The sequence below is a fragment of the Sus scrofa genome, chromosome 10 (assembly GCF_000003025.6).
Source record: "Sus scrofa isolate TJ Tabasco breed Duroc chromosome 10, Sscrofa11.1, whole genome shotgun sequence".
NCBI classification, from domain to species: domain Eukaryota; kingdom Metazoa; phylum Chordata; class Mammalia; order Artiodactyla; family Suidae; genus Sus; species Sus scrofa.
The window spans coordinates 32,278,168-32,306,081 of record NC_010452.4 but is presented as its reverse complement, the minus strand read 5'-3'; the positions used below and the strand labels follow the sequence as shown (position 1 = coordinate 32,306,081).

General features: G+C 53.5%; 1 protein-coding gene and 1 long non-coding RNA gene across 2 annotated transcripts in view; one reads left to right on the top strand and one right to left on the bottom strand.

Moving 5' to 3' along the window:
- DNAI1 (dynein axonemal intermediate chain 1) overlaps positions 1–27,914 on the top strand; it is an 80,272-nt gene that overhangs the window by 49,363 nt on the left and 2,995 nt on the right. The window contains exons 9-19 of the mRNA XM_021064678.1: positions 122–256; positions 4,759–4,843; positions 8,858–8,975; positions 9,193–9,236; positions 16,284–16,531; positions 20,932–21,021; positions 21,156–21,243; positions 21,848–21,927; positions 23,617–23,765; positions 23,860–23,959; positions 27,399–27,584. Of these exons, the coding sequence (XP_020920337.1) occupies positions 122–256; positions 4,759–4,843; positions 8,858–8,975; positions 9,193–9,236; positions 16,284–16,531; positions 20,932–21,021; positions 21,156–21,243; positions 21,848–21,927; positions 23,617–23,765; positions 23,860–23,959; positions 27,399–27,584 (1,323 nt within the window). The remainder of the gene's footprint in view (positions 1–121; positions 257–4,758; positions 4,844–8,857; positions 8,976–9,192; positions 9,237–16,283; positions 16,532–20,931; positions 21,022–21,155; positions 21,244–21,847; positions 21,928–23,616; positions 23,766–23,859; positions 23,960–27,398; positions 27,585–27,914) is intronic.
- Positions 8,075–14,542, bottom strand: LOC110255674. Its single transcript, XR_002336316.1, has 3 exons — positions 13,402–14,542; positions 11,131–11,359; positions 8,075–9,760 (listed from the first exon to the last, which is right to left on the bottom strand). It is a non-coding gene; the product is annotated as an uncharacterized LOC110255674 (long non-coding RNA).

Below are 27,914 nucleotides of genomic sequence, written 5' to 3'. Positions count from 1 at the left end.
GATACGCTGAAGTCACGTGGTGGGTTGGAGCTTGACTCCTCAAGCCCTAAAGGCTGAAGAGGAGCTGGCTGGGTGGAAGATTTTGCCCTGAGATGATCCTTCTCATCTCTCCCTTTCCTAGTGGGAGATCTATGATGCCTACGTAGAAGAGCTTGAGAAGCAGGAAAAGACCAAGGAGAAGGAGAAGACGAAAACCCCGGTGGCTAAAAAAATGGGGAAGATGGCCATGAGGAAGATGACATCTATGGAGTCTCAGGTTTGGTGAGGGGTCCCCTGGCTCTGTCACAGAGATTGACTGAGTGGGACCTTGGCTCCTGGGTAGACAGAAGCCTGGCTATCTGGGAGGATTTCACAGACACTTAAGGGGGTATGATAATGATACTTATGAAGAGTCCTTTCCTTGTGGGAAGGTATCAAGAGAGTTATAACTGCCTCTGGCATTCCGTACCTCCCCTCAATGTTATATGGGTCTGGAGCCTAGCAGGGATTTGGGAGTATTGGGCTAGGGGGCAAGAGAACTCATGAATGTTATTTAAAAGCCCCTGGAAGGGGAGTTCCCATCATGGCTCAGTGGTTAACGAATCTGACTAGGAACTATGAGGTTGTGGGTTTGATCCCTGCCCTTGCTCAGTGGGTTAAGGATCCGGCGTTGCCGTGAGCTGTGGTGTAGGTTGAAGACGCAGCTTGGATCTCGTGTTGCTGTGGCTCTGGTGTAGGCCAGTGGCTACAGCTCTGATTTGACCCCTAGCCTGGGAACCTCCATATGCCATGGGAGTGGCCCAAGAAATGGCAAAAAAGAGACAAAAAAAAAAAAAGCCCCTGGAAGAGCTGGGGAGTCTTCCCAGGGCAGGGTGGCATGGGAACACAAGGCACCCTGGACAAGGTTCATGGGGTTTGGGAAAGTGATTTGCCCTTTGACCTTCAGTCCTTGGGTTTACTTGCACTCAATTCTTCAGGTCCAAGAGCCAAGTCAAAACTGATCATAGGTACCTGAAAGTCCAGACCGTTGGGCATGGCCACCATGGGTTGGATTTGCCATGAAGAGCTATGTGGGAGTCATTATAGAGGTCATGCTTAGGGGGCTCACTGCAGGTGTAGCTAGCATAGGTTTGGGGATCATCCCGGAAGGTACAGTGATAGGTCACCACAGGGAGGATCACCACAGGGGGATGCTGAGGGACCACCTTTTTCCCTTCAATAGAGAGTGAGCTGGCTCATGAGCCAGAGTCCCAGTATGGAGATCAGGATGAGGTGGACCTGCAATGGGGAGGGACGGACAAGGTTCACAGGAAGCCAGGGTCTGAGTTCAGCACCTTGGAGAGCTCCCAGACAGCTCAGGGACGTGGTTTTGCTCCATCCAGAATAGAAGCCAGATCAGTAAAAGGAACTTCTGTCTCCTTTGTCTGAAGGATGCCCACTTCCACTCAATCCATGCCCCTGATAAAGTCACACTTTGGGGGAGATTTGAGGGTTCCTATCCTTGGATTAATAGAAGCTGCCCCAATTCAGTTTCATTCAACCACAGGACAAGCACTTGGTGATCACTACCATGGGTACTGGAACCCTGAAGCAAAATACAAGCCCCTGCCCTGGAGATTGCCCCACCCAGATCCTTAACTTCCTTTGCACTATTTCTTAGAGGTTAGAGGCTTCAGAGGGGCTATCGGCCTGGGTCAAGTTTTGCTTGAAGATCTATCAGAGGTTTGGCTATGGGCTCTATTCCAGGGTCATGGTTTAAAAAAAAAAAAACAACCTAAGCCACAATCACAGGACCCAAAGGCCAGAAGAAAGGCCCCTGTGATGGAGACTGAAAGTTGTCCTTGGGTCTCAGCCCTACCAGAGTTCGTATCTAACACCCTCAGGGAGGCAGGACCACACTGGGTCCTTCCAGCTTGGCTAATGTGGAAGGTTGGGATGCAGGCAGATTCCAGCCCTCAGACCAAGAAGGATAGTGGGGCAGGACACTGGGGGTATAACAGAGCCAGTTAATACTTTGGATTCTATTCAATCTCTCCCTAAGGGAATTTCCCTCTAACTGAAACACCCCAAGTACTGGGCTGGGCTGACTGTAGAACGGAGTAGGGGTGGCAGCTGCCATCCCCTTTGCTGAGGCCAGCGTGTGAACAGAGTGACACCTCTTTCTCAGAGACCCAGATCTGATTAGGGTGATATAAAACTCAAGTGTGTAGGAAGGGAGAAAGCAGAATAACTTCATGATACTCTACAGGAAGGTCTGCAGCAGTAGATCTCAGGTTTCTGCCTTATTAACGACCTGGGTGAATGTACAGAAGTGCGGGCAAGTTTGTCTGATCTGAAAGATTAGGACCGGAACCAGGGAAAGGGCACAGAAGCCACATGTTCAGTCAGAACCAATAAAGAGCTATGTCTGCTCAAGCAGCATAGTTTCTAGAACCATACTCTCTCCTCAGAGCGCATCTGGAGCCCTGAGTCTCCCAGGACCAGGAAAGGATGATCAGGATGGGCAGGGACTGGCTCTCTGTGGGGCTGAGAGCACAGGCCACAGAGTCCACAGATTTGAGTTGACGTCCTGGCTTTGCCACTGAATAGCTGGATTTTTCTAAACCCCGTTTCCTCCTCTGTAGAGACATCCAAATGCTATCTGATGCACAAGATTCCCACGAGAACCCAAGATAGTGTATGTCCAGCCTCTGAGATAGTACTTGCTTGATGCTGGTTCACAGGTGCTTGATGCTGGTTGACTACACAATGCCACGGCTGATGGAGTCGGGGGTCGGGGTGGGGGGTTCCCCTGAAGGCTTTCAGACTCAAGGAAAGAGGCACTGTCTTCCTATATCACAGGAACTGCCCCAGACACACAGGTCTCTGTGGCTGGGGGACAGTTAGGACCATGGCTGTAAGACCCAGGTTGTTTTTTTTTTTTTTTTTTTTTTTTTTGGTCTTTTTGCCATTTCTTGGGCTGCTCCCACAGCATATGGAGGTTCCCAGGTTGGGGTCGAATTGGAGCTGTAGCTGCCGGCCTACGCCAGCGCCACAGCAATGCAGGATCCAAGCCGCGTCTGCAACCTACACCGCAGCTCGTGGCAACACCAGATCCTTAACCCACTGAGCAAGGCCAGGGATCAAACCTGCAACCTCATGGTTCCTAGTCGATTCATTAACCACTGAGCCACGACGAGCACTCCGAAGACCCAGGTTTTGAAGTAGGTCTCAGCTAAGAGGCTGACTGACCGCACAAGACGCTGCCTGGCATGGGGAGAGTCATTTGCCAGGAAGCTGCCGAGGGGGAAGGAGTCTTGCTTTGGGTTGGGGAATAGGGAGAGTAGCTGGGACCAAGTGAAGTCTGAGGGTTATGAGTGCAAGGCTCCAATGAATGTCCTTGGTCAGTTTTCTGAGATCAACTTGGAGTCAGTTTGGAAGCTGACAAAAGGGTGTCAAAGAGCCGACCCTCTTGTGGGATGAGCCCCACCGCCACCATCACCACAGTGGTCTGCATGTCTCCTTTGACATCGCCACCACCGTCACCACCAGGCGCTGGTTACCAATACCATGGTGATGGCCACATTTAAACCCTATGACGCAGGTGGCCTTATCCATCCCCGCTAATCATGAGGACTCAGAAACACAGAGATGTAATTTACCTAAAGTCATGTGGGATGGGAAGGCAGGTCTGTGTGGCCCCAGAACCCATTCTCTCAACTATTGCCTGACACGGTCACTCCTGGGAAATCTCGTCCTCAAGAGCTGTGGCCTGGCCCCCTGGAGGGCTTCCCACTCCACCAGTTCACTCCTCCCACCTGGGCCCTTCTTGCCAGCCCCAAACTCTCTGCTCCTCTATTAATAACCTGTGAAATAGGAGTTCCCGTTATGACTCAGCAGGTAGCAAACCTGACTAGTATCCATGAGGATTCGGGTTCGATCCCTGGCCTCGCTCAGTGGGTTAAGGATCCAGTGTTGCTGTGAGCTGTGGTGTAGTCACAGGTGCAGCTTGAATCCCTCGTTGCTGTGGCTGTGGTATAGGCCGGCAGCTACAGCTCTGATTTGACCCCTGGCCTTGGAACCTTTATATGCTGTGGGTGTGGCCCTAAAAAGGCAAAAAAATAAAAATAACCTGTGAAATGGTTTTTTGTTGTGGAGTTATGGAATTTCGCATTATAATGATCTTGTTTTAGTTCAGAATGAGTCATTTTCCCTGGATGTGAAACTTCCTGCTTTTTCTTTGGTCTGGGCCATAAGCAGGGCCCTGGACTAGGAGTCAGTTCTGCCTTGTAGTCCCTGTGTGAAAGCATGTCTCTTTTCCCGTCTCTGAGCCTCTGTGTCCTCAACTCTCGACTAAATAAGTTGGACCAGAAGATCTCTCAGACATTTAACAGGAGTCCCTGGTTGCTCAGGCTGGTGAAACCTCTGAACCCACCAAAGAAGGCTCTCTCCTACCTTCCCTGTCTGCTGGCCCCTCCAATACCTCCCCAGGTTCTCTTTGATGCCCTGTCTTGTGCTTAGAGATATGCCTTCTCTAGAATAAGCTCAGGATGAAAGAGCAGGAAGCAGGCTCTGCCCAGGGTCAAGGATGGCAGTACAAACTCCACGTGCCACTTGTGAGCTGGGTGTTCCCAGAAGGGGGTGATGGGAAGAAATGGCCTCAGGGCATGAAGAGAGCTACCTGGTGTGGCTGGTATCAGAGAGGCATTGCCGAACCAATTGCAAGCCAGGGTTGTGGCTTAGGGCCTGACCTTTCCAGATGCTGGCTTATGAGGCCCTGTGACCCCTGTATCTCCACAGAGTGATGACATCACCAAAGTGACCCAAGCTGCTAAAATCGTGGAGCGGATGGTCAACCAGAACACCTACGATGATGTTGCTCAAGGTAAGATTTAGAGTGCTGGCAACTCCTGTTATTGCCTATATTAAAAACCCTTCATCCAAGATGGGTATTTGAGTGTTCCATGCTAGGTCCTACAGGTGCAAGGGGAGAAAAAATAGCCCCTCCCTCCTCTGGATGTCACTAGGGAGATAATGCTTACACGGTCAAATAGGAACAATGGTATAAGAAAAAATGGGTGTAGTGATGAGATCTGACAATGGGGCAGCAAAAACACCTGCATGGGTTAGTGACTTAAAGTCACCTTCCCAACAATCCTGGGAGGCGGCAGGGCAGAGGTTTTTATCCCTTCTTCACACACGAGGAAGCTAAGGCTGATGACCCCTGACTAGTGAAAGGCAGAGAGGACCCAAACCTAAGTCTTGAGCTTCATAATTCTGTGCTCTGCTCCCTGCCCTGCCCAGCTTCGGGACAATGTAAGTGCTAGAATGCAGGCAGAAACTGCTCTGGGGATCCTCGAGAGTGGAGGAGGGGCAATGAGGAGTGGCCACAGGCAGGGCCAAGCCAGGAGCCAAGGGATAAGCAGAGTCTGAATGGGAGGTTAGCAGAAGGGCAGATTTCCCTGGCACAAGCAGTGACTTGGTGGTGAAAATGAACTTGCAAAGGACTCTGGAGACAAGGGGCAGCAGGCTCAGTGACCCAAACAGGGACACTGTTGGAAAGCAATGAGAGTTCAGGCTGGTGAGATGCTCGGAGCCAGTGAAGGAAGGGCCTTGAATATCACACAGGGAATCTGAGCTTCGTCTGCAGATAATTCATAGCCTGAGGAGAGCAGGGCAGGGGGAGAGTACAACTGGGGAGAATACAGAGGCGAGCAGGGGGCTCAGGGGTGTGACGGAGTGGGCCTCGCTACACCTCACCCAGAGGCGTCATCGCAGATAGAGAGACAGGAGCAGCTACGATAGTGAAAAGCAAGCTCCAGCCTTCCCTGTGAGTGGCCTACATTCCAGGCATCGTGCTGTGCAATTTACATGTGTCATTGTATTTCATCCTGATAGCCACACTGTCAGGTGAATAACGCTATTATCTCCATGCCAGAGATAGGACAGTCCAGCTGAAATCTTGTCACTTGTTCAAAACCACAGCTCATGAGAGGTGTGAGCAGTTTGATCAGGACTCGAACACAGGCACCCTGGATCCGCAGCCTAAACACTTCAGCACGAGGCGACAGAGCCACTGGGCTGGAAGAGGCATTTCAAATAAACCTTCAATAGGTCTATGCGAGTGATTAATTAGTGATGAGGTGAAGAAAGAGATTGATTCAGAAACACTTCAATCCGGGGGGCCTGGGAAATTCTGGTGTCTTTGACAGAACCAGGGAAACAGGATCCTTCCCATGGCATGAACCGCACATTCCCAAGTGGCTTGCATTTCCTAAGAGGTTGTGCATTTATTTGGAGCAGCTGCCTCCCCAGAGTTGGCAGCTCCCTACTGCTGGCTGGTCTTCTCTGCTGACAGCCTAGGGCTCTTCTTGGTGACTTGATGCTCATTGCTCCCCCATGGGACAGAGAAACCAGGGCTGCCAAGACCAGCAGCCTAAACAAGCCCCCTTGTTATCATTCAGGCTGGAGAACGACCTTGAGTGCTTTTCAAAGCTGTCAAAGTACACGCTCGCTGTGAATGAATTTGTCACTCACACAGCTTGGCTTCCTGAAACCCAGCCTCTGCAAGCAGCCCACCAAAGGGCTGCAGACACGATTAATATCCATGGAGAAAATTGGCCTTTGTGAACCTTTTTCATTTATAAGAACACAGTTGCATAAAAAATGCATTGAACTTTGGAGTTCGTTTAATTGCATACACTTTTCCCTTTGGGAAAGTATAATCATGAGGGAAAAGTGAAAACAGAGAAGTGTTACCAATTAATCTCCTCTCCGAAATGAAGTATTTTCAAAGATAGTCCGAGCCCAGGGAGCTCTGATGTGATCAAGGCTCATGCCTCTGACCACTCCAATCTCTTTTAGTTCTGAGCCATTTTTTAGGGTGCAATGTGGTCCCCAAACCTCGGAGTGTGGGGCACCGTGAGAGAGGCTGGGTCCGCGCCTAGGAACGTCCTTGACTGTGCTGGCGGAGAGGATCATTTCCTGATGGGCCACTCTCGGTTGGGAAAAACCATTTCCTTTCTGCTGATCTATTTCGTTGCCTTCTTTGAATAGTCACTGGGTGTCTGCTCTGTGGCTGCCCCTGTGCTGGGCACTTTGGGTCCAGAGATGAAAATAACATGCCTCCCACTGTCCAGGAGCTATCAGGTGGGGGAAGACAGGCAAAAGGAGAAAGAGAGGCAATGCTGTGTGACAGATGTTCCAGCAGACAAGAGGCAGGGCTGGGACAGAGGGGGAGCTGAAGCCTGCTCAACAGGAGAGTAAAGGCCTCACAGAGCTGGATCTGGAACTAGAGTGAGTAGGACTTCTCAGGAGGAGCAGGACATTTTAGACACTTTTTTTGTTTTGTTTGTTTTTTGTCTCTTTTGTGTGTGTGTGTGTGCGTCTTTTTGCCATTTCTTGGGCTGCTCCCGGGGCGTATGGAGGTTCCCAGGCTAGGGGTCGAATCGGAGCTGTAGCCACCGGCCTACACCAGAGCCACAGCAACGTGGGATCCGAGCCACATCCACAACCTACACCACAGCTCATGGCAACGCTGGATCCTTAACCCACTGAGCAAGGGCAGGGATCAAACCCGCAACCTCATGGTTCCTAGTCAGATTCGTTAACCACTGCGCCACGACAGGAACTCCTGTCTTTTGTCTTTTTGAGGGCTGCCCTTGCCACATATGGAGGCTCCCAGGCTAGAGCTGTAGCTGCCGGCCTATGCCATAGCCACAGCAGTGCAGGATCTGAGCCGCATCTGTGACCTACACCACAGCTCACAGCAATGACAGATCCTTAACTCACTGAGCAAGGCCAGGGATCGAACCTGAGTCCTCATGGATACTAGTTGAGTTCGTTAACCACTGAGCCACGACGGGAACTCCTAGACACTGATATAGAAGGTGTGTGAACAGCTGGCTGGAAATGACAGGGAAATGGTGGCCTGGAGCCTGGGTCTTGACCAGGGAGTTACTGAGGGGCTTTCAGGGCAGGGAGGGTGTTTATTTGTTCTCCCCCTCATGGCTCTGTGGACCTTGGACTGAAGGAGGAGTGTCTGGAGGTAGACAGACCAGCTAGGAGGGTGGTGTAATGGTCCAAGTGGTGACACTTGGGGCCTGAACCTAGGCAATGGCTATGGATTTGGAGAGAAGTGAATGGATGAAAAAAGTGATCACAAAGAAAACTTGAGAGAAGACGGAAGGAGGCCAGTCAAGGGTCACCTAGATTTCTGGTTGAGACAAATGGATGGATGGGACTTCTACCTTAAGTTAGGGGAAATGAAAGGGAGAAAACTTTTTTTTTTCTTTTTGCTTTTGAAGGTCTCACCCGAGGCATATGGGGTTGAATCAGAGCCGCAGCTGTCAGCCACAGCCAGAGCCACAAGGGATCCAAGCCGCACATGCAACCTACACCACAGCTCATGGCAACACACCAGATCCCTGACTCACTGAGCAGAGTCAGGTATCGAACCCGCATTCTCATGGATACTGGCCAGATTCGTTTCTGCCGTGCCACAAAGGGAACTCCAGAGGTAGCAACAGTTTAGGGCAGGAGATGAATCTGAGTTCAGAGAAGCCATGAAGGAGCCCAGGCAGCTTACTATAGTGGAGCTAGGTGAGGTTATGAAGACAGGCAAACCTGGAACTTTATCCCTGTGGACCTAGCTACTTTCAGGGAATTTACCTCCAAAAACAACGATGACAGTAACAACGATGTTATAGAGAGCTTACTGTGTGCCAGGGATTTTTCTAAGTACTTTACATATATTAGCAATTCATCCTCACACCTGTCCTTTGAGATAGGTACTATTACTATTCCCGCTCTAAAATATAAAGAGGTTAATTGTTTGGGCCAAGGAGGTCCACACAGAAAGTGGCAGTCCCAGGGCTGACTCAGCCTGTGTGTGTTTAAGATTTTAAGTACTACGAGGATGTTGCTGATGAATACCGGGACCAGGAGGGTACGCTGCTGCCTCTCTGGAAGTTCCAAAATGACAAAGCCAAGCGGCTGGCCGTCACCGCCCTCTGCTGGTGAGTACAGACATTGCAAAAAACCTAGAGTCCCTGAGCACCTGCTGGCCCTTGAAGGACCCCCAGCTTGTTGGAAAAAAATGAAACTGGGACTCTTAGGGGATCATCATAGGTCTCTAAGCTCAACAGTAGATGTATGCAGCGTGGTTAAGGCACCAGTGTTCACGGGAGAGCCATGTCCATTTCCTGAGCCAATGGGTTCTTATTTCCTTTGCAGGAATCCAAAGTATAATGATCTGTTTGCAGTGGGATATGGCTCCTGTAAGTAATCTGGCTATTTGTTCCTTTGCCCACTCAACTAGCAAACACCAAGTACCTACTCAGTGCAGAGCTCTAGGCCAGATGTGAAAGATACAAAGATGCCTAAGATCTAGTCACTGCCCTCAGGGTGCTCCCAGTCTAATGGAAAAGACCCACCATCCTACTGGCAATTAGTGCTGGGTGAAGGGCTATGCCAAAACGAGCCTCAAAGGAATTATTGTGGCAGAGAAAGAGAGGGCAGAGGACTTCCTGCATAGGGAGCAGCATATGCAACGGCCAGTGGGAGGCATGAGAGACACAGGAGGAAATGAAGCTGAGGAGGGGGGCGGGCAAGAAGTTGGGCCTCTCTCCCGAGGGGAAACCACTGAAGGGATTCAAGAAGCACTGGGACCCAACCACTGCTGCGGTGGGGTGGGGGGACTGGTGAGACATCCCAAGGAGAGACGAAAAGGATCTGAGCCACCAGCATGGCGCGGGGCTGGAGCAGTGGGTTTGAGAAGCCGAGAAGGTAGACTGGACCCGACCTGGGGAGGAAAGGACGGGGCTGAAGGGTAGAGTTTCCCCAGCAGGCCGGGCTGGAGGCGGTGTTGGTGCTCATCACTGCCCCTGAACCCCAGGAGGCCACCGCCCTGGGATGTTCCCTCCCGCCAGTTACCCTCCCCCCACAGCAGGGGGCAGCACTGTGGAGACCTTGGGGCAGTTGGCTTTCCTTCTGTTCCCCGGTCGCCCGCAGAAGCCCCTGCCTCCGCACTGGCCTGGACGTTCCCGCTTCCTAACGGGAGAGGGCCTCATGCTTCGCGGTAGCTGCCGCTCCGCAGGCTAACGGCGTGTTTTCTGGCTGGGAGGCTTAGCTTCTGCGAGCCGCAGAGCCTTCCCCTTCTCCAAGCTGCTGCTGCTGGCTGGCAGGCGCATGGGCTCCTGGTCTCTGCCCCCTCAGGCCGCCTGTCCGCCCAGCCCATTCTTTGAGCGGAGGTGGGGGAAGGAAGGGGGGGGCGCGGAGGAGCTGGTGTTTGTCATTCCTCTCAGGGAGGAGCCCTTGGAGCTGCTCCCAGTCCCGTGGTCAGGGCTGCCTTTGAGGATGCCCTAAATGCCCGCTTTGTGTCCCCACTCCCGAGGATGGGCTGCTGCCAAGTGGGGAGCACCCGCCCCCGCTGGCAGGGAGCACGAACATTCCTCCCCCCTCTGCTGCAGCTACTGGGCCTGGAACAGGGCCGGGACCAAGCAGGCCCTCCCAGGAGTGGGTGTGGAGCCCTCTATGAGGCTGCTCTCCGCCCAGGCTCTCTGCCCAGGACCGAGCATGGGGGAGGGGGCTCCCCAGCAGGTGGGAGGAGAAACCGCTTCAGCTCTAGCCTCACCCAGGGCCAGAAGGGGGGCTCAGCCAGTTGGGGGGTCATGTAGAGATTGCCCATGGGGGCAGGCTTAGCCCTAAGCAGCAGAGAAGACCAACCCCTCCCCCCCCCCAGGAATTGATGGCTGTGAGCCGGGCAAGCCCAGCAGCCTCCTTTGGGCAGGCAGGCACCAGGGAAGGGCCCTTTGTCCTTTGTTGGCCACATCCACGTGCCTGGGTGGCACCACTATGGGTTGCAGACCTTCCGGCTAGGGAGGTCACTTCCCAGTGGTGTGACCTGGGGCCAGAAGCTGCTGAGACCCTGTTTTTTTTTTTTTTTTTTTTTCTTTGCCCTGGTGACAGAGAGGCTGATGCCCATCGGCCCTCCATCTCAGGGCTGTTAGGAGACACGTGCCCTGTAAGCTGTAGGAATCACCCACACATAAAGCACAACCATTGACGATTTGTCTGTCATTCTGTCTCCTAGCTTTCCTGCCGGACCTTCAGGTGGCCTGAGCAGAGAGAGGGGGCTGTGGGGACAGAGAGGAACTCAGACGAGGCCCCTACCTTTTCTTAGAGAGTGGGGCCAGTGGTGGCACCAGCATCGGCTGCCACTGGCACGGGAGCTGTTGACCAGCTTTGCAATGGGCGTCTCTTCTCCAGAGCCTTGCGCATCTCAGCACCACGCTGCAGGGTCCCGGATAGAGCCAGGGTGCACTGGAACTCACAAGGCCCTTGCATTCACTCCAGAGGTCGCCTCTGGGAGTCCCATGCCCTTGAATGCCCAGGAGCCTCCCTGGAAGAAAGAGGGCAAAGCTGAAGTAGGCAAAGGTACCCTAGCTACTGGACCAGGTCACTGTGCAGAGAAGCTGGCACCCCAGCATCCATCACACGCTCTGTGCAAACTCCCAGATGCCAACCTCCCACCATAAGCATCAGCCTCCTGTGGACAGAACCTCAAGTGAGAATTTGAGTTTGTTGTTTGGGTCTGACCACGAATGAGCTCAGCCCAGGACTCCTTTTGCCTGGAATTCCCAGATGTTTATTCTCTGACTCAGTCAAATAAGACCTGGGCAGGGGAAGGCAGGGACCCTCGGAAGGACTGGGGCCCATCCCGCATTTGGGTAGAAGGCCCATTAGCTGGAGCCAGGCCAGGAGCAAGCAGGTGGGGAAAAGTATCTGGGCCACTGCCTGCAACGGCATAGAAGCAGTTGCACCTGCCTCCCCTCATGCTGCTGGGCGCCAGGTGGTGGGCGTGTCAGGCTGTGTGAGGGCAGCGATGGGCATGCCCCCCAGGCTGGGCTCCATGTCTCAGCAGCGTGGAGAAGGCTGAAAGCAGATGGAGGACCACTGGAGGGTGAAGGGAGGTAGTCCAGGAAGAGGTGGCCCATGGGGCCAAGCAGGGTTGCACCTGGATCAGCTGCTGCATGGAAGCGGTCCCTTCCAGCCCATTGGTCAGTCCATGGAAGGGCAATGGGGACTCATGGTCTGTCGGGCAGGGACAGATGCTCTGAGTGGTCCTGACTGGCTATCACACAGGAGACTCTTGGAGGAAGCCTCCTAGCAGGCCACATTCTAGAAAGGCAGAGGAGGCATTCCCATTGTGGCTCAGCATGTTAAGAACCCTACTAGTATCCATGAGGATGCGGGTTCAATCCCTGGCCTCACTCAGTGGGTTAAGGATCCGGTGTTGCCATAAGCTGCAGCATAGACTACAGATGTGGCTTGGATCCTGCTCTGCTGTGGTGTAGGATGGCAGCTGCAGCTCTGATTTGGCCCCTAGCCTGGGAACTTCCTTATGCGGAAGGGAGGGAGAGAAGGAGGGAGGGAGGGAGGGAAGGAAAGGCAGAGGTGCCAGCTGTCCCTGAGCCCAGGCTCCTAGGGTACAGCACCCTCAAAAGCAGCCGAAGCCAGGCCCCAAGTCCCAGCACTAAACCCATTTCCATTCTGTCCCCCCACATCCTGGCCTGTCCCTCAGCCTGTCCAGGCCAGGGCTACACTTGTAGGGATGTAGGGATTTAAATCTTTCCTGATCATTTATTTGTCAGCTTCACTAATTAAGCAGTGTTAATTTCATTTACTGAAAATGGAAATTCATCCACCTCATTTCTCCCTGTTCATCCTCCACACACAAAATCCATCACTCCTCAGCTGCAAGCTGCGTAAAATTTACAGGACTAATTATGTTGTCAGGTCTCTTTGTAAATACAGTCCATAAAGGCCACTGTGCTCTCCGGGTTGTAGTGCAAGGGCATTCTCGTTGTTAGTTTAATTACTGGTTAGTTATTTAGGTTCTCAAATGTTTGCTTCATTTTCCCTAAATCAAATTAAATGTCCTGCTTGATGTATTCTGTCTCCAAGGCCTTGCTCTTATTTCCCACACCATTTAAATACAACTTGTAATTGGGCGAGAGCGCTTGGGAGGCTGAACCCAGACTGGCACCACCTGTCTCTGGGCCAGGCTGGAGGTTCAGAACCCTCTAGCACTGATGTCCTTTCTTGGGAGCAGCCTTGGGCTAGTCCCCCTACCTTTGGAGACTGAAAATCCTAACCCAAAGGGCACTTCCGTTCCTAGAGCCCAAAGTGGCCAGACTGTGGTGTGGGAAACGGAGGGAGCCTTTCATCCTGTTCATCAGAAGAGCTGAGATCATTACCTGCATTCCCTGGATTTCCAGAGGGATTGCTTCCAAACCACTGCAGAAAAAGTTACCATCTCTGAGGCTGTTGGGCTGCACCCCACAAGCCTGCAGGCCTTGTAACTGTCCGGCTGTGAGACCAAAGGAAGAGCCCAGAGAAAGCACCCGAGACAGGCAGAATTTATTAGGTAGGGACTCTTACCAGTCAGAAGCAAAAGGTCCTGGAGCAACACCCCCGTCCGGCATGGCAGACCACAGGTCAGCAAGCCTCCCTACGGGGGTGGGTGGGCTACCATTTATATATACGTCGGGCTGGCTCATCAGTTGCCAGGGAAACCATTGGCTGGGGCGGGGGCAAGCCTAGTTACTGATTAAGCCCTGTGATTAAGAGGATTGGATAGGCGTGTGAGTAGAGGGGAGGTGAAGCAGGAAGGGACAGAGGGCAAGAGGATAGCCATCTTGAGTGGCCGGACCATACAGAGGCCTCTCCCTCTGATTCCTAAAAGTTGTTTGGGTCAGCCTTCCCTGAAAGACTGCTCTTATTAGTGTCCTATTGCTGCGTAACATAATGGCTTAAAACAGCACAGATGTATTAACTTACTTTTGGAGGTCAGACATCTCAAATGGGTTTTGCTGAGCCAAAATCAGGTGTCAGCAGGGCTTCATTCCTTTTGGAGGCTTTGGGGACCCGCCACTTCCTTGCCTTTCCCAGATTCTAGAGGCGGCCCATATTCCATGGCTTGTGGCCTCATTCCAGCTCGCAATGGCATCATTCCGACCCCTGCTGCGGCTGTCACACCTCCTTCTCTGGCTCTCCTGCCTCCCTCTTTCCCTTATAAGGACCCCTGTGATTACACTGGGCCCGCCCGGATAATCCAGGATAATCTCCCCATCTCAAGGTCTTTAACTTAATCACATCTGCACAATCCCTTTTGCTGGGCCAACTAACATATTTATGGGCCCTGAGGATTAGGATGTGGACATTTCGGAGGGGGTCATTACTCTGCCTACCACAGCCCCCTCCAAGTGCCTCTTACATGACTTAATAAGGGAATCATTAAACAGCTGCTGCCCTGGAGTCAGCCCCAGGCTGGATTCGTTTGAGACGCTGCAGCAAGAGAGCAGGAGGCCTGCTGACCGAGGCTGGCTTGCTCGCCTTGTCTCTGCAGCTTGGCATCTCCTTCCCTCTGACCCCTGACCTGGCTTTAGCCCCATGTCCCAATATACCCTCTGCCTGCCTGGCCCTCTCTGAATCCTGAGCAGAAGCTTAGGCTTCCCCCGACAGCCAGAACTTTCCAGAACGGCCTCCTACCATCTAGAGCTTCTTTTTTTTTAGTTTTCTTTTTTTTTTTTTTTTTTTTTCCTTTCTTTTTACAACCGCTCCTGAGGCATATGGAAGTTCCCAGGCTAGGGGTCAAATCGGAGCTATAGCTGCCGGCCTACACCACAGCCACAGCAACACAAGATCCAGGCCACGTCTGTGACCTACACCGCAGCTCATGGCAACGCTGGATCCTTAACCCACTGAGCAAGGCCAGGGATTGAACCTGCATCCTCACAGGCACTATTTCCAGTTCTTAACCCACTGAGCCACAATGGGAACTCCCCATCTAGAGCTCTTACTCGCAGGGCAGGGGTGGAGCTGTGGGGCTGAAGTCCACACTGGTGGTCACCAGTCCAAGAAGACATCCACCTGTGCCCCTCACCGGGCACTCCTCTGCCAGGGCCCTGGTAGAGGGAGCTGAGGGCAGTGAGAGCAGCTGTCTAGGGTGGCATTCAGCCACCCTTCCCCCGAGACCATGGCTTTCTGAGAACTGCCAGATCTGGCTCTAGGAGGGAGTTTGTTCTCCTCCCTCAAATCTTGTGGATCGCTGAAGGTCAGAGTCAGGGATGCCTCAGAGATTATCTAGTGGGGCAGGGTTTGCAGGAGGTGGCCCTCCCACTGGAGAGAATAAGCCTGCTGGGCCCTGCTGGCTCACGCCCTCCTCTGGGGGCAGGCTAAGGCAAGGACCTGCTCACGACCACGTGTAACCATGACACAGAAGTAGAGGGGTTCCTGGGGGTCAGGAGGCACTCGCAGAGGAGAGGCTGGGTGGTCTAGAAGGCTTCCTGGAGGAAGGCAAAAGCACACAGTGGAGCTAAGGCCAGGCCAGCGGCCCTCCCCGGTCTTTCACAGACCAGGTGGTTTCTCTCTCTTTCCACCTCCACCCTTCCTCCCTCTTTTTCTCCTTCTTTCTTTTCTTCTGTTCCTCTTTCCCTTCCCCCCAGCCCCATATTCTTCCTGAAATCCTAGGGCCTGGAGGAAGCTGAGATGCCGCCTCTTTATGTAATGGAGTGTGGGGTTGGGGTCTCCCATCTGCACCACTAGACCCTTTGGGGAACCAAGAAGTTTGTGGGATTCAGGACAAAGTACCTCCGTGAGCCTTGAGCCTGCTGGGATTCTAGCCCTCGCTGGGACCTGAGGCTCTGTTGCTGACCCTGATGTCAACATCTTACTGGGACTGCTGGTGACCTGGTTGGTGGGACTTCTTGGTTCTGGGAGCATGCTCAGAGCTGGGACTTAGGCTGTGGGGCCAGAGGTTCTGGGAAGATGCCACAGGTGGCTAGTGTGGGACTCACGCAGATGACTCCATGTTAGTCCAGCTGGACCTGCGTCCGTGGCTGGGGATGAAGGGAACATGGCCTTTATCCAAGCTCCTCAGGGCAGCAACCTGCCCCTGGGCTGGGCACCTGAGCCCTCTCCTAAGGCCACACACCTTCTTCCCTCGACAACTCTTTGAGCCTGCCCCTCCCCACTTTCCAGCACCCCAGGGAGAGTAGGAGAAGGACTGTCTGTCCCTCACAAAGCACCCCGATCACCTTATCTGTTGGATCCTCCCATTGAACCCTGAGAAGGAGCTGGGCCAAGTCTCTCGATTCTGTCTCACAGATGAAGAAGATGAAGCCCAGAGGGGAATCCCACGGAGGTGGGGGGAGGCAGGGCAGGGCCAGGTGTGTCCCCCCTGTGGGGGAGGGGCAGGGGCTTCCCCAGCCAGGACCCCCCCCCCCCCTGCCGCCACCACAGCCACCCCTTTCCCCGGGCAGATGACTTCATGAAGCAGAGCCGGGGCATGCTGCTGCTCTACAGCATGAAGAACCCCAGCTTTCCCGAGTACATCTTCAGCAGCGAGAGCGGCATCATGTGTCTGGACATACACGTGGACCACCCCTACCTGGTGGTGGTGGGCCACTACGACGGCAACGTGGCCATTTACAACCTCAAGAAACCCCACTCCCAGCCGGCCTTCCGCAGCTCAGCCAAGTCTGGCAAGCACACGGACCCCGTGTGGCAGGTCAGCCTGAGACCAGGTTGGGAGGAGTGGGTATGAATGAGGAGCCACAGGAGGAGGGGCCTGGTCGGCGAGGGCGGGGGAGGACACGGGCAAGGGGATGGGGATGATGGGGACCAGCTCAGGCCAAGGAGCTGGGTGTGAGACGGGGCAGAGAAGGGCAGAGGTGAGAATCAAGGCCAGAAGGTCGGCCAGAAGATCTGGGGTCCCCCGCCGCAGAGCTCCCATCCAGCGATCCCTTCTGTCCGCGAGGGATGGCGGATCTCTCGGGTGTAGTGGTCAGTGACTTGGACCCCATGACTGGAAGCCCCCAGGGCCTGACAGCCCTCTGCTGAGTGGTCAAGGGCTCCAGGGGGTCTACGTCCTCCTTAGCTCCCTAAAATGATAAAAAGCTCAGGGAGAGAAGAAAAGATTTGCTCTAATCAGACTGAACCAGCACCAGCCCTGCCCCTGCTCTTCCCAGCAAGGGCACACAGCCCAGAGCCAAGCACCTCAGGGTGGCCTGACCATCCTCCACAGCCCAGGAGAGGGCGAGGGGTCAAGGCCAGTCAGTCACCCTGCTCCCACCCTGCTATGTTCTCTGAATCACACGGCAGGTGGGAGAGAAGTGAGACATGCAGCAGACATGTTTCCTCCTTCCCTGGGCGGGGGCCAGGGAGACCGGACAGGGTGGCCTTTTGTTCTCCCACCATCCTGTCAGGAAAGCGGGGCCACTGCCTTTGCACAACCGAAGACTCAGAGTTCTCGGCTGGAATCAGGGCTTGTGACATGGAGGGCCCTACCTGATTCTCCCTTCTTTAATGGCTCCCTGTCCTCTCCTTTTGCTCTCATTCCCTCCGCACTTCCTCATTCATCTAGTCATTCATCCATTCATTCAGCAACTCCAGGCTGTTTGCTCCTCTGGGAGCCAAGGATGCTCAACGGCTTGGTCTCAAGTTCCAGTGGGGAGAAGCCACAGCCACAGGCTGAGCAGGATTGGGTAGGGGGTGGGGTAAGGGGAGGTTGCTACGTGCAAAGAGGGGTTCATGAGAGGCCCTGAGCATTGTCCAGATTGTCCAGGAAGGGGGTGGTAGGCAGGAGGGCCAGCAAGGGCTTCCTAAAGGAAGCCACACCTGAGCTGAATGGTGACAAATGAGGAAGTATTAAATGAAGGGTACAAAGGAGTCACAGGGGCAAGGACACAGTCATCAAGCAGAGGGGCCACTGGAAAAATGGCACATGGCCTGGGGCACAATGTGGGAGATAGAGAGGAGGGAGCAGGACCCAAGGAAATCATAGGTGCCCAGGCATGATCGTGCTTCCCCAGCAAGCAGGGAGCTTAGACTTTGTAGGTTGGTGGTCTCGAATGAACTGTTCGTACAGGAGTCCAATGTATTAAAAAGAGAAGAGTTACAGCACAAATTGCACAACAATGTAAGCCAACTACAATTTTTAAAAAATATATAGGGTAGGAGATCCTGTCGTGGTGAAGAGGAAACGAATCTGACTAGGGACCATGAGGTTGCAGGTTCGATCCCTGGCCTCGCTTAGTGGGTTAAGGATCTGGCATTGCCGTGAGCTATGGTGTAGGCTGCAGATGCGGCTCGGATTTGGCGTTGCTGCAGCTGTGGTGTAGGCCAGCAGCTGTAGCTCCGATCGGACCCCTAGCCCAGGAACCTCCATATGCCGCGAGTGCGGCCCTAAAAGGACAAAAGGGGCTGCTCTGGTAGGATCAGGGTCCTGATTGCTTGAGAGTCCCCTGTTATCACTCCCCATGTCCCCTGAGCTTCTTTCACAAGGCTCCTAAGAGCTAGTTGGAAAATCACTGCCCAACCAAGGAGGGCTGGAGGCAAAGAAGTCCCAGAGTTATTTGAGTCCTGGCCATGTCCTCTGGCTGCAGCACCAGAAATCTTGCAGCCTGAGCTACAGCAGAGGCCATGGAGAGAAAAATAAGAAGATAGGGTTAAGAGCTGTAGAGGCAGGGAAATGAGAAGGAAATGACTAACTGGACATGGGGAAAGGTGAGAACTGGTGACGGTGCCTGGGACTCTGGTTTGGGGTACTGAGCAGGACATCTACGGAAGTCTGGCCAGAAGTTAATGCAAGAAGCCAAAGGAGGTGTCCTACAGGCAGCTGACCATATAGCCTGGAGCTGGAAGGAAAGCCAGGCTGGTGAAGGAGATTTAAAAGACTTCACGGTCTGGGGCCTTCTCAAAAGGACTGTCCTGGGAGCAACCAGAAGGTTGTTTGGGATCTCAAATGCCGGCTGGGGGCAGAAGGACTTTGTTCTGTTGGCACCGGGGAGCCATGGAAGGTTTTGGAGCTAGGGAGAAAACAGTCTGTCCAAAGGGGTCCAGGTTCCTGTCCCAGGGCACAGCCTACCTCTCAGGGGAGCCCACCTGCCTAGCGCAGCCCTGTCCAGGCCCCATTGTGAAGCCTTAACCAGAAGTGCTCTGTGATGTGTGTGTGTGTGTGTGTGTGTGTGTGTGTGTATGCGCGCGCGCTGTGCTACACTGAGGAAGGGGGCAGGAAGGATGTGAGCAGACACTGACATTGACACTGGGGTCAAATACATCGGCCCTAATGAGACAAGGCAGAAGAGAAGGAGTTAGTGAAGCAGGCTCCATCTCCTCCCGACCGCCTGCTTCTGCGGCAGTCATTCATTCTCTTAACCCCACTTATCACCTGCCCCGCTCTTCCCCCTCTTTATTCCTGCCCTCCCACCTCCCCCTAGGAGCGTGTGTGTGCACAGACACCGGCTTACACGCACAGGCAAACACACACACACACACACATGCGTGCGAGCTCACTTGCAAATGTACACACCACCCCCCAACTGGGCATCAGGCTGCTAAGTGGGGTGTGAAATACAATTTCCATGCGCTGCTCATTAAACACTTCCCTTTGCAGCTCCCTTGCGCCTCTTACAGGCTGGCCTTTGACACCCCCTGTCCCCGCCCCCCTTTAAAGGGACTATCTTTACACAGAAGGAGCTGTTCTGACTTGTGCCTCACAGGCTCTGAAGTGTTCTAGGCCCCCAGTCAAAGCACAAAAGAGTGGCCTGCCCAGACAGGCCCAGGCAGGGCCGGGTCCCCTCTCCTGCCGCTCTGATTAGCCAGGCCTGGGGGTGGCTCCGAAGGACCAATCCCCTCCCCCCAACACACACACACCCTCGACAGGCATGGTGACAGCTGTGGTTACAGGCAGCGGCCCAGGGTTCCTGCCCTCCCTCACTGGGCCTTGTGACAGGGGGAAGGGATGGTGGTCCCAGCACGGGCGGGCCGGCTGGCGGGAACTGCAGGGAGGAAAGCTCTGGGCACTCAGCCCCACCCCCGCTCTCCCTACGGCCTGGCCGGGCCCCCACATCTGGCAACAGAAACTTGAGCCTCAAGCGTGTCATCTTCATAAGACAACAGCTCTGTCTCCAAAACACTTTCCCATATGTTTGCTTCCAACCCTGAGAAGATGGGTGGGGCAGGATTATTAACCCCAATTTGCAGATGGAGACATGCAGCTCACATCTGGGATTTGGGAGCAAGATTCTGGGAGCAGGAGCTAGTGGTGAAGTGAAGGTGGGGACAGAAGAGAGGCCACCTGGAGAAAGGCCAAGCTTGGAGGAGGGGCCGGGGAGGGGGCCTGCTCCTCCCCACCCCCCAAGCAAGCAGGAAAAAGCCCCCCAATCCCTGGGGTGATGGTAATAATGAGATCAGCTAATATTTATTGATCATTCAGTATTTGCAATGTTTTAAGGGCTTCACTTGTATTATCTCACTTATTCCTTACAACAAACCCAGGCTATTATGGCTTCTGTTTTATAAATGAGGAAGCTGGCTGATGGGCTCTATCCTTCTCAGGCATGTTGAACCTGGGACATAAGGAGGTCGAACCCAGAGCCACCAGCCTCTTACAAGTGGGCTCGCAGAACCCAACCTGGGGAGGCACTGGGAGCCTTCACTGCTGAGCCAAGGGACTGGGGCAGTGCCCCAACTCACACTGCTGCCCCAGGAGGCTCCGGGAGAGTGGAAGGAGGGAGGGACTCTGGGAAACAGGCTCCCAGAACTTGCTTCCAGGAGTTCCCGTTGTGGTTCAGTGGGTTACCAATCCGACTAGTATCTATGAGGATGCAGGTTCCATCCCTGGCCTTGCTCAGTGGGTTAAGGATCCGGCTTTGCCATGAGCTGCGATGTAGGTTGCAGGCTTGGCTCAGATCCTGAGTTGCTGTGGCTGTGGTATAGGCCGGCAGCTATAGCTCCAATTCGACCCCTAGCCTGGGAACCTTCATATGCTACAGGTGTGGCCCTGAAAAGAAAAAAAAAGAACTTATTTCCGGACCCCAGATGGGTTCCAGAGGAAGCCCACTTGGCTCATCGCCCTAACCCAACACCAGAGCAGGGTCCCAGGGCTCACAGTTTGGGATGTTTCAGGTCAGGTGGCAGAAGGATGACATGGACAACAACCTTAACTTCTTCTCAGTGTCATCTGATGGAAGGATCGTGTCTTGGACGCTTGTGAAGGTGCCTGTTCCCCAGAAAGGGTCAAGTGGGGATGGAGAAAGGGAGCGGGGGTGGGGGGCTGAATGGCAGAGGAACCCCCAAGCCCTGCTGGGCCAGCCCCACCCATGTGCCTCCCCGTACCTGTGGGACCACAGAGCGAGCTGGTTCACACCGAAGTCATCAAGCTGAAGGTGGAGGGCAGCAGCTCGGAAAGTCTCGAGGGCTTACAGATCCACACAGTGGGTAAGTGGGAGGTGTGGGAGCCTTACCTCCAGGCCGGGCCACCTCCTCCTAGCCCAGGAGGGTCACTGGTCCTCCTCTTTCTGCACACCCTACCTCCACTTGGGTGGGACAGGATGGGAGGGAATGAGAAAGCCTGGCCCAGACCGCCCAGCCCCTGGCAGGTTGCAGACCCTTCCGTTGATGCAGATTCGGGCGCTGTCATGCAGATCCAGCCCTGTTTATGCCGATCAGGCCCCTGTTTACCCAGATCTTGTCCCTGTTTACTCAATCCTTACCCTGTTTATGCAGACTGCATCCCTGTTTGCACAGACTGCATCCCTGTTTGCAGACCCCGTCCCTGTTTACCCTGACCCTGACCCTGTTTAACTCAATCCCTGCCTTGTTTACCCAGGCCCCATTCCTGTCTGCAGAAGCCCTGGCCCGTTTGCAGCGTCCCAACTGCCTGGGACAAGCAGCAGGCCAGAGACCCGGTTTCTGTTTGCCTGGCTGGCCCCAGCCCTCCCAAGCGTAGGGCTCAGGCTGTCCCAGGGGTGTGGCTGGGTCAGGCAGTACGGGGGAACCTCCCTCCCAGAACCGGCCTCAAGCTGTTCCCTCTTGTCCCAAGGCTGTGGCACCGCCTTTGACTTCCACAAAGAGATAGACTACATGTTCCTAGTGGGCACAGAAGAAGGGAAAATCTACAAGGTGAGACAGCACCAGCCAGCAATTCATGCAACTGCTGAGACAGGGCGCCCTGGGGGCTTATTGTTCTCAACAGACCCTCTTGGGCCAGATCTTAGGGCTCATCAGTTCTAGAAGGCTTCTTAGGGGAAGAGGCTGCATTTCTTGACCAGCTTTTGGGTGGCAGGAAGAGGGGCCGACTGCAGGAAAGGAGATGCAGAATCTAGAGGGTGGCTTTATTTGTTTTTTTTTAGGGCCACACTCTCGGCATACAGAGGTTCCCAGGCTAGGGGTTGGTCGAATCACAGCAGCCACAGCAACTCGGGATCCAAGCTGCATCTACAACCTACACTGCAGGTCATGGCAATGTTGGATCTTAACCGGCTGAGAGAGGCCAGAGATTGAACCTGCATCCTTGTGGATAGATACTAGTCAGGTTCTTTTTTTTTTTTTGGTCTTTTCTAGGGCCGCTCCTGAGGCATATGGAGGTTCCCAGTCTAGGGTCGAATTGGAGCTGTAGCTGCTGGCCTATGCCAGAGCCACAGCAACGCCAGATCTAAGCTGCCTCTGCAACCTACACCACAGCTCACAGGCAACGCCGGATCCTTAACCCATTGAGTGAGGCCAGGGATCGAACCCACAACCTCATGGTTCCTAGTCGGATTCGTTAACCACTGAGCCATGACAGGAACTCCACTAGTCGGGTTCTTAACAGGAATCCTCAAGGGTGGCTTTAGCCCAGCCAAGCATCTTTCCCTCTAGGTCCTGCTCCCCTCCCGGGAATGGGGCAGGCAGAGCAGGGAATGGGGCTTCGGGGAGTTGGACTATTCTGGGAAGACTTCCTGGAGGCGATCTGAACTGGAGCTGAGTTTTGAAGGCTGGGCAACAAGAAAATTTATCTCTGAACAGGGGGTGCATGCCAACCAGCGGGATGAAACTTCATGGCCAGTTTCTGCCAGGTCTCAGTGTTAGTAGGTGAACATCCTTCTGAACCTTCATCCATCCAGAAATAGCTTTGCTGCAAGCTTTTCTTAGGCTCAGAGACTCAGAATGTTAATTACAGGCAGCCTCCCGGGAGCCCCTGAGGCCCAGGCAGGAGCTGGTCTGAATGCAAAAGAGGTCCCCGCCCCCCTCTCCACCTCTCCCAATGGCGGGGAGGGAGGAAGAGACTCGTCAGTCAGCCAGGCTCTTGGAAGGAGGAAGCTTGCGGCATGCTGGGCAGGGCCAGAAACCAAATGAGAAATCCTGAGATTGGGACTTGCTCCTGGCTTGGCCCCTGCTCCCACCTGGGTCAGGTGGGATGTTTATCACTGTGGCAAGGATTCAGTCCGCGGACTGCAGGTGGGTTCACGGCTCTGTCTGCCCATCCACAGGCTGGACCACACCCACACACACCCACACACCCCCCCACCGTGGCTCAGGGAGAGAAGGATTGACCTGCCAGGCTCGGATTCCTCTGGGCAGACACCCCTCACCCTCCAGGAAGGCTCTCCTGCCCACCCCCATCCCCACCCCTGCCCCTTAAGCCTTCCTCTCTGGTTGTGTTGAGGGTGAGAAGAACAGCCAAAGCTGGGCCCAGCTCAGCTGTGACAGCGCTGTGGGGTGAGGACAGAAGAGGACAGGCAGATTGGGACTCTCTGGGGTCCCCTCCCCCTCGGAAGTGATGGTGGCTGACCTCTCACGCCTGATCCCGGATCCCCCTCCCCCACCCAGTGCTCTAAATCCTACTCCAGCCAATTTCTGGACACCTACGATGCCCACAACATGGCAGTGGATGCTGTGTCCTGGAACCCGTACCACACCAAGGTCTTCATTTCCTGTAGCTCCGACTGGACGGTGAAGATCTGGGACCACACTGTCAAGTGAGGGGCACGCCCTCCCTCAGGCCCACCCTGGGCTGGGACTGGGGGGTGCTGGCACCTCTGTGTCATGAGCTTTCCACTCCTTCCATCGCAGAACCCCGATGTTCATCTATGACCTAAATTCGGCCGTGGGCGACGTGGCCTGGGCGCCATACTCTTCCACTGTGTTTGCGGCAGTCACCACCAATGGGAAGGTGAGCGCCCTCTCCCTGACCCTGCTGACCCCCGACTGAAGACAGGATGACAGATCTCAGGGTCTCCCTCCTGGAGCCCCCACCCCCATGCCCAGGTCAGGTGAGGGAGGGCGGAACATAAGGACTGTACCCTCAAGGGCCAGGCCACCCAGAGCCCTGTCCAAAGAGGGATCATTCAGCCCACGAGGCCTCTGGGAGAGAGGGGAGGGTGTTTGCTTTAAAGGACCAAGCACTCGGGATGGGGGAATAAGGTGCCATGAGGAGCAGCCATCTCCTTTGAGGGCCCTGAGGAGGTGGCAAGTGCCAGCTTGATGTAAGGAAAAACTTATGAGCCAGAGTTGATCTGTGATTAAAATCGAGTCTAAAAGGTAGCGAGGTCCCCGTCCCTGGGGGTATGCAAGCTGAGTCTGAGAAGGGGAGGTGGGAGGGGCCTGGGCAATAATGAGAACTGATGAAAGCTGAGAAAGAACGATTTTATGAGAAAATCCTTATGCAACACATTTCCCTATGGACTTTGATATAAACTCAGAGGCACCTACCAGGAAAGAATAGAGTGACTGAGGCATCTCCTTCAAGTCAGCCACCTATTTGTTGAACAGATGTCTAATGAAGGGTCAACTAGGGCGCCAGGTCCGGGCCAGAGCCTAGTGAGTCAGGTCCCCGCTCTTGTAGAGCTCCCATCCTAGTGAAGGGAAAGAGACAAAAAGCAACAACAACAAAAATCCCAATAGTGCTAAATGCTAGGCGGAGATTAACAGAGGATGATGGGTGTATACCAGTGTTCATTGCAGCATTCTTCATAATAGCGGAAAACTGGAAACAACCCTAATGTCCATCAACTGATGAATAGATAAACAATATGTAGACTATCCACAAGGAGTATTATTCAGCAATAACGAGGAATGAAGTACCAATACAAGCTACATCATGGATGAACCTGGAAAACAGGCTTTGTTTAAGAAGCCAATCACGGAGTTCCTGTCATGGCGCAGCGGAAACAAATCCGACTAGGAACCATGAGGTTGAGGGGTCGATCTCTGGCCTCGCTCCATGGGTTAAGGATCTGGCGTTGCCGTGAGCTGTGGTGTAGGTCGAAGTCACGGCTCAGATCCAGCATTGCTGTGGCTCTGGTGTAGGCCAGCGGCTACAGCCCCGATTTGACCTCTAGCCTGGGAACCTCCATATGCTGCTAGTGCGGCCCTAAAAAGCAAAAAAAAAAAAAAAGACCAAACATTGGATGAGTTCCTTTACATACGTCTGAGCCAACTATAGAGATGGTAGCTTTGCGGTTAACTGGGGCTAGAGGGGTCGGGAGAAAAATGAGAAATGACTGCTACTAGGTGTAAGGGTTCATTTTGGGGTAGGAAAATGTTCTCACATTGGTTGTGGTGGTGGCTGCATAACTGTGAGTACATTAAAAAACCAGGAATTATATTCTTTATATATGCATACACACACATATATATAAGCATACATTTTATAAATTTTAAAGTCTATAACATTTTTTTTTTTTTTTAGCTATTTCTTGGGCTGCTCCTGCGGCATATGGAGGTTCCCAGGCTAGGGGTCGAATCGGAGCTGCAGCCACCGGCCTACGCCAGAGCCACAGCAACGTAGGATCCGAACCGCGTCTGCGACCTACACCACAGCTCACCGCAACGCCAGATCGTTAACCCACTGAGCAAGGGCAGGGACCGAACCCGCAACCTCATGGTTCCTAGTCAGATTCGTTAACCACTGAGCCATGACAGGAACTCCAAAGTCTATAACATATTTTTAAGTATACATATACAATATAAATACTTTATAAATTTATAAATTTACTTTATAAATTTTATCATATGTGAATGATAGCTCGATAAAGCTGTTAGATCTTTAAAAAGAGAGAGAGTGATGTATGAGAAAAGGACTGGGTGGTCCCTTAGACCCAGTGGTCAGGGAAAGCTTCTTTAAAAGCTGGCATTCCAGCTGAAGCTGAGTTACACCAAAGAGCCAGGTAAAGGTGGAGGGAGGCATTCCCAACAGGGGAACAGCCAGTGCAGATGCCCTGAGGCGAGAATGAGCTGGAAGGGTTTAAGGAAGAGGCAGGTAGGGTGACTGGGGTCTAGTAGGGAAAGGGGAATGAGCAGGAGATGAGAGCCGAGGGTGGAGAATTGAGAGTAAGCAACCTAGATTTTACGTAGGATTTTTTTCCTTTTTAGGGCCAAACCTGAGGCCTAAGGAGGTTCCCAGGCTAGGGGTCAAATTGGAGCTGCAGCCACAGGCCTACACCACAGCCACAGCAATGCAGGATCTGAGCCATGTCTGTGAACTACACTGCAACTCACAGCAACCCCGGATCCTTAACCCACTGAGCGAGGCCAGGGATTGAATCTGCCTCCTCATGGATACTAGTCAGGTTCATTACCACTGAGCCAAGACAGGAACTCTGCTCTTAGACTTTGTAAAGGTTAGGCTGGGTGCTGCCTGGGGGATGGGGGATGGAAGGGCAGGAGTGGAAGCAGAGAGGCCAGCTAGGATGCTGCCACGGTTGTGTAGGTGAGAGTTGCTAATGGTTTGAAATCAGGGCGCGGTAACAACAAGATCAAACAGAGTTCCCCCGTGGCTCTGCAAGTTAAGGATCTGGTGTTGTCACTCCTGTGGGTTGGGTCACTGCTGGGGTGCAGTTCAATCCCTGGCCCAGGAACTCCTGCGGGCCGTGGGTGTGGCCAAAAAAATAAGATCAAACATTTACTGGGCACCTATATGAGAAGCACTGTCTGAGCACCTGACATATTTGTTGGTATAAAGCCTGGTTCTGCCACTTCCTGGCAAGTTAGCCCTCAGAGCCTCTATCTCCTCAGTTATAAAATGCAGATAATAACAGAACCTACCTTGTGGAGTGGCTATGAGAATTATAATGAGATGATGCAACCATATAACATGCTTGCCCAGAGTCTAGTATCTAGTAAGTGAAGTGCTCCATAAATGACAGCTGCTGTTATTGTGTTTTTGGTGGTTTTTTGTTGTCGTTGTTTCTGCTTTGCTTTTTAGGGCCACACTTGTGGCATATGGAGCTATAGCTGCTGGCCTACGCCACAGCCACAGCAACTCGGGATCCGAACCACATCTTCACCCTATACCCCAGCAACATCGGATCCTTAACCCACTGAGCAATCAAACCTGCGTCCTCATGGATACTAGCTGGGTTCCTTACCACTGAGCCACAATGGGAACTCCATAGCCTCTGTTATTGTTAATTCTGCATAGACTTAAATTTTCTCCAAAAGATTTTATTCTCCTTCCCTCAACCACAGGAAAAACATAAAAAGAGACACAACTTCCCCTCCTACTGCCTCCAGTGAGGCTTCTATCGTGTTTCCCCAGAAAGCCCAGGGGTAGTTGCTCTGAAATGGGGGACGAGGCCTCCCCGAGTGTGCTGACACCCACCTCTTCACAGACCCACGTGTTTGACTTGTCCATCAACAAATACGAGGCCATCTGCAGCCAGGCCGTGGTGGCCAAAAAGAAGAACAAGATCACCCACGTGCAGTTCAACCCCATCCACCCCATCATCATCGTGGGCGATGACCGTGGGCACGTCACCTGCCTCAAGCTCTCACCCAACTTGCGAAAGATGCCCAAGGTACAGTTCTGGCTGCCACGAGAGAAAGTCTCCAGGATGGTGGGGGCTGAGAGGAGGAGGAGGAGGAACCAGGGAGTGGCCCCCAGGTTTCTGGCTTTGGAGACCCCAGGGGAAGGGTGATGTCACTGCCCAAGTGAGCAGTATGGGAGAACCAGGTTTGTGGGGAGACCGATTACTTCTGACATGCTGAACTGAATTACCTGTGGGGCGCCCAGGTGGAGACCTCAGGTAAGCAGATGACCGTAAGCATCCGACGCTTGGGGGAGTCACGCGAGCATCAGTGGTTTGTTTGGTGTCAGACAGGCCTGGGGCTCGAGGCTTAGTTTCTGC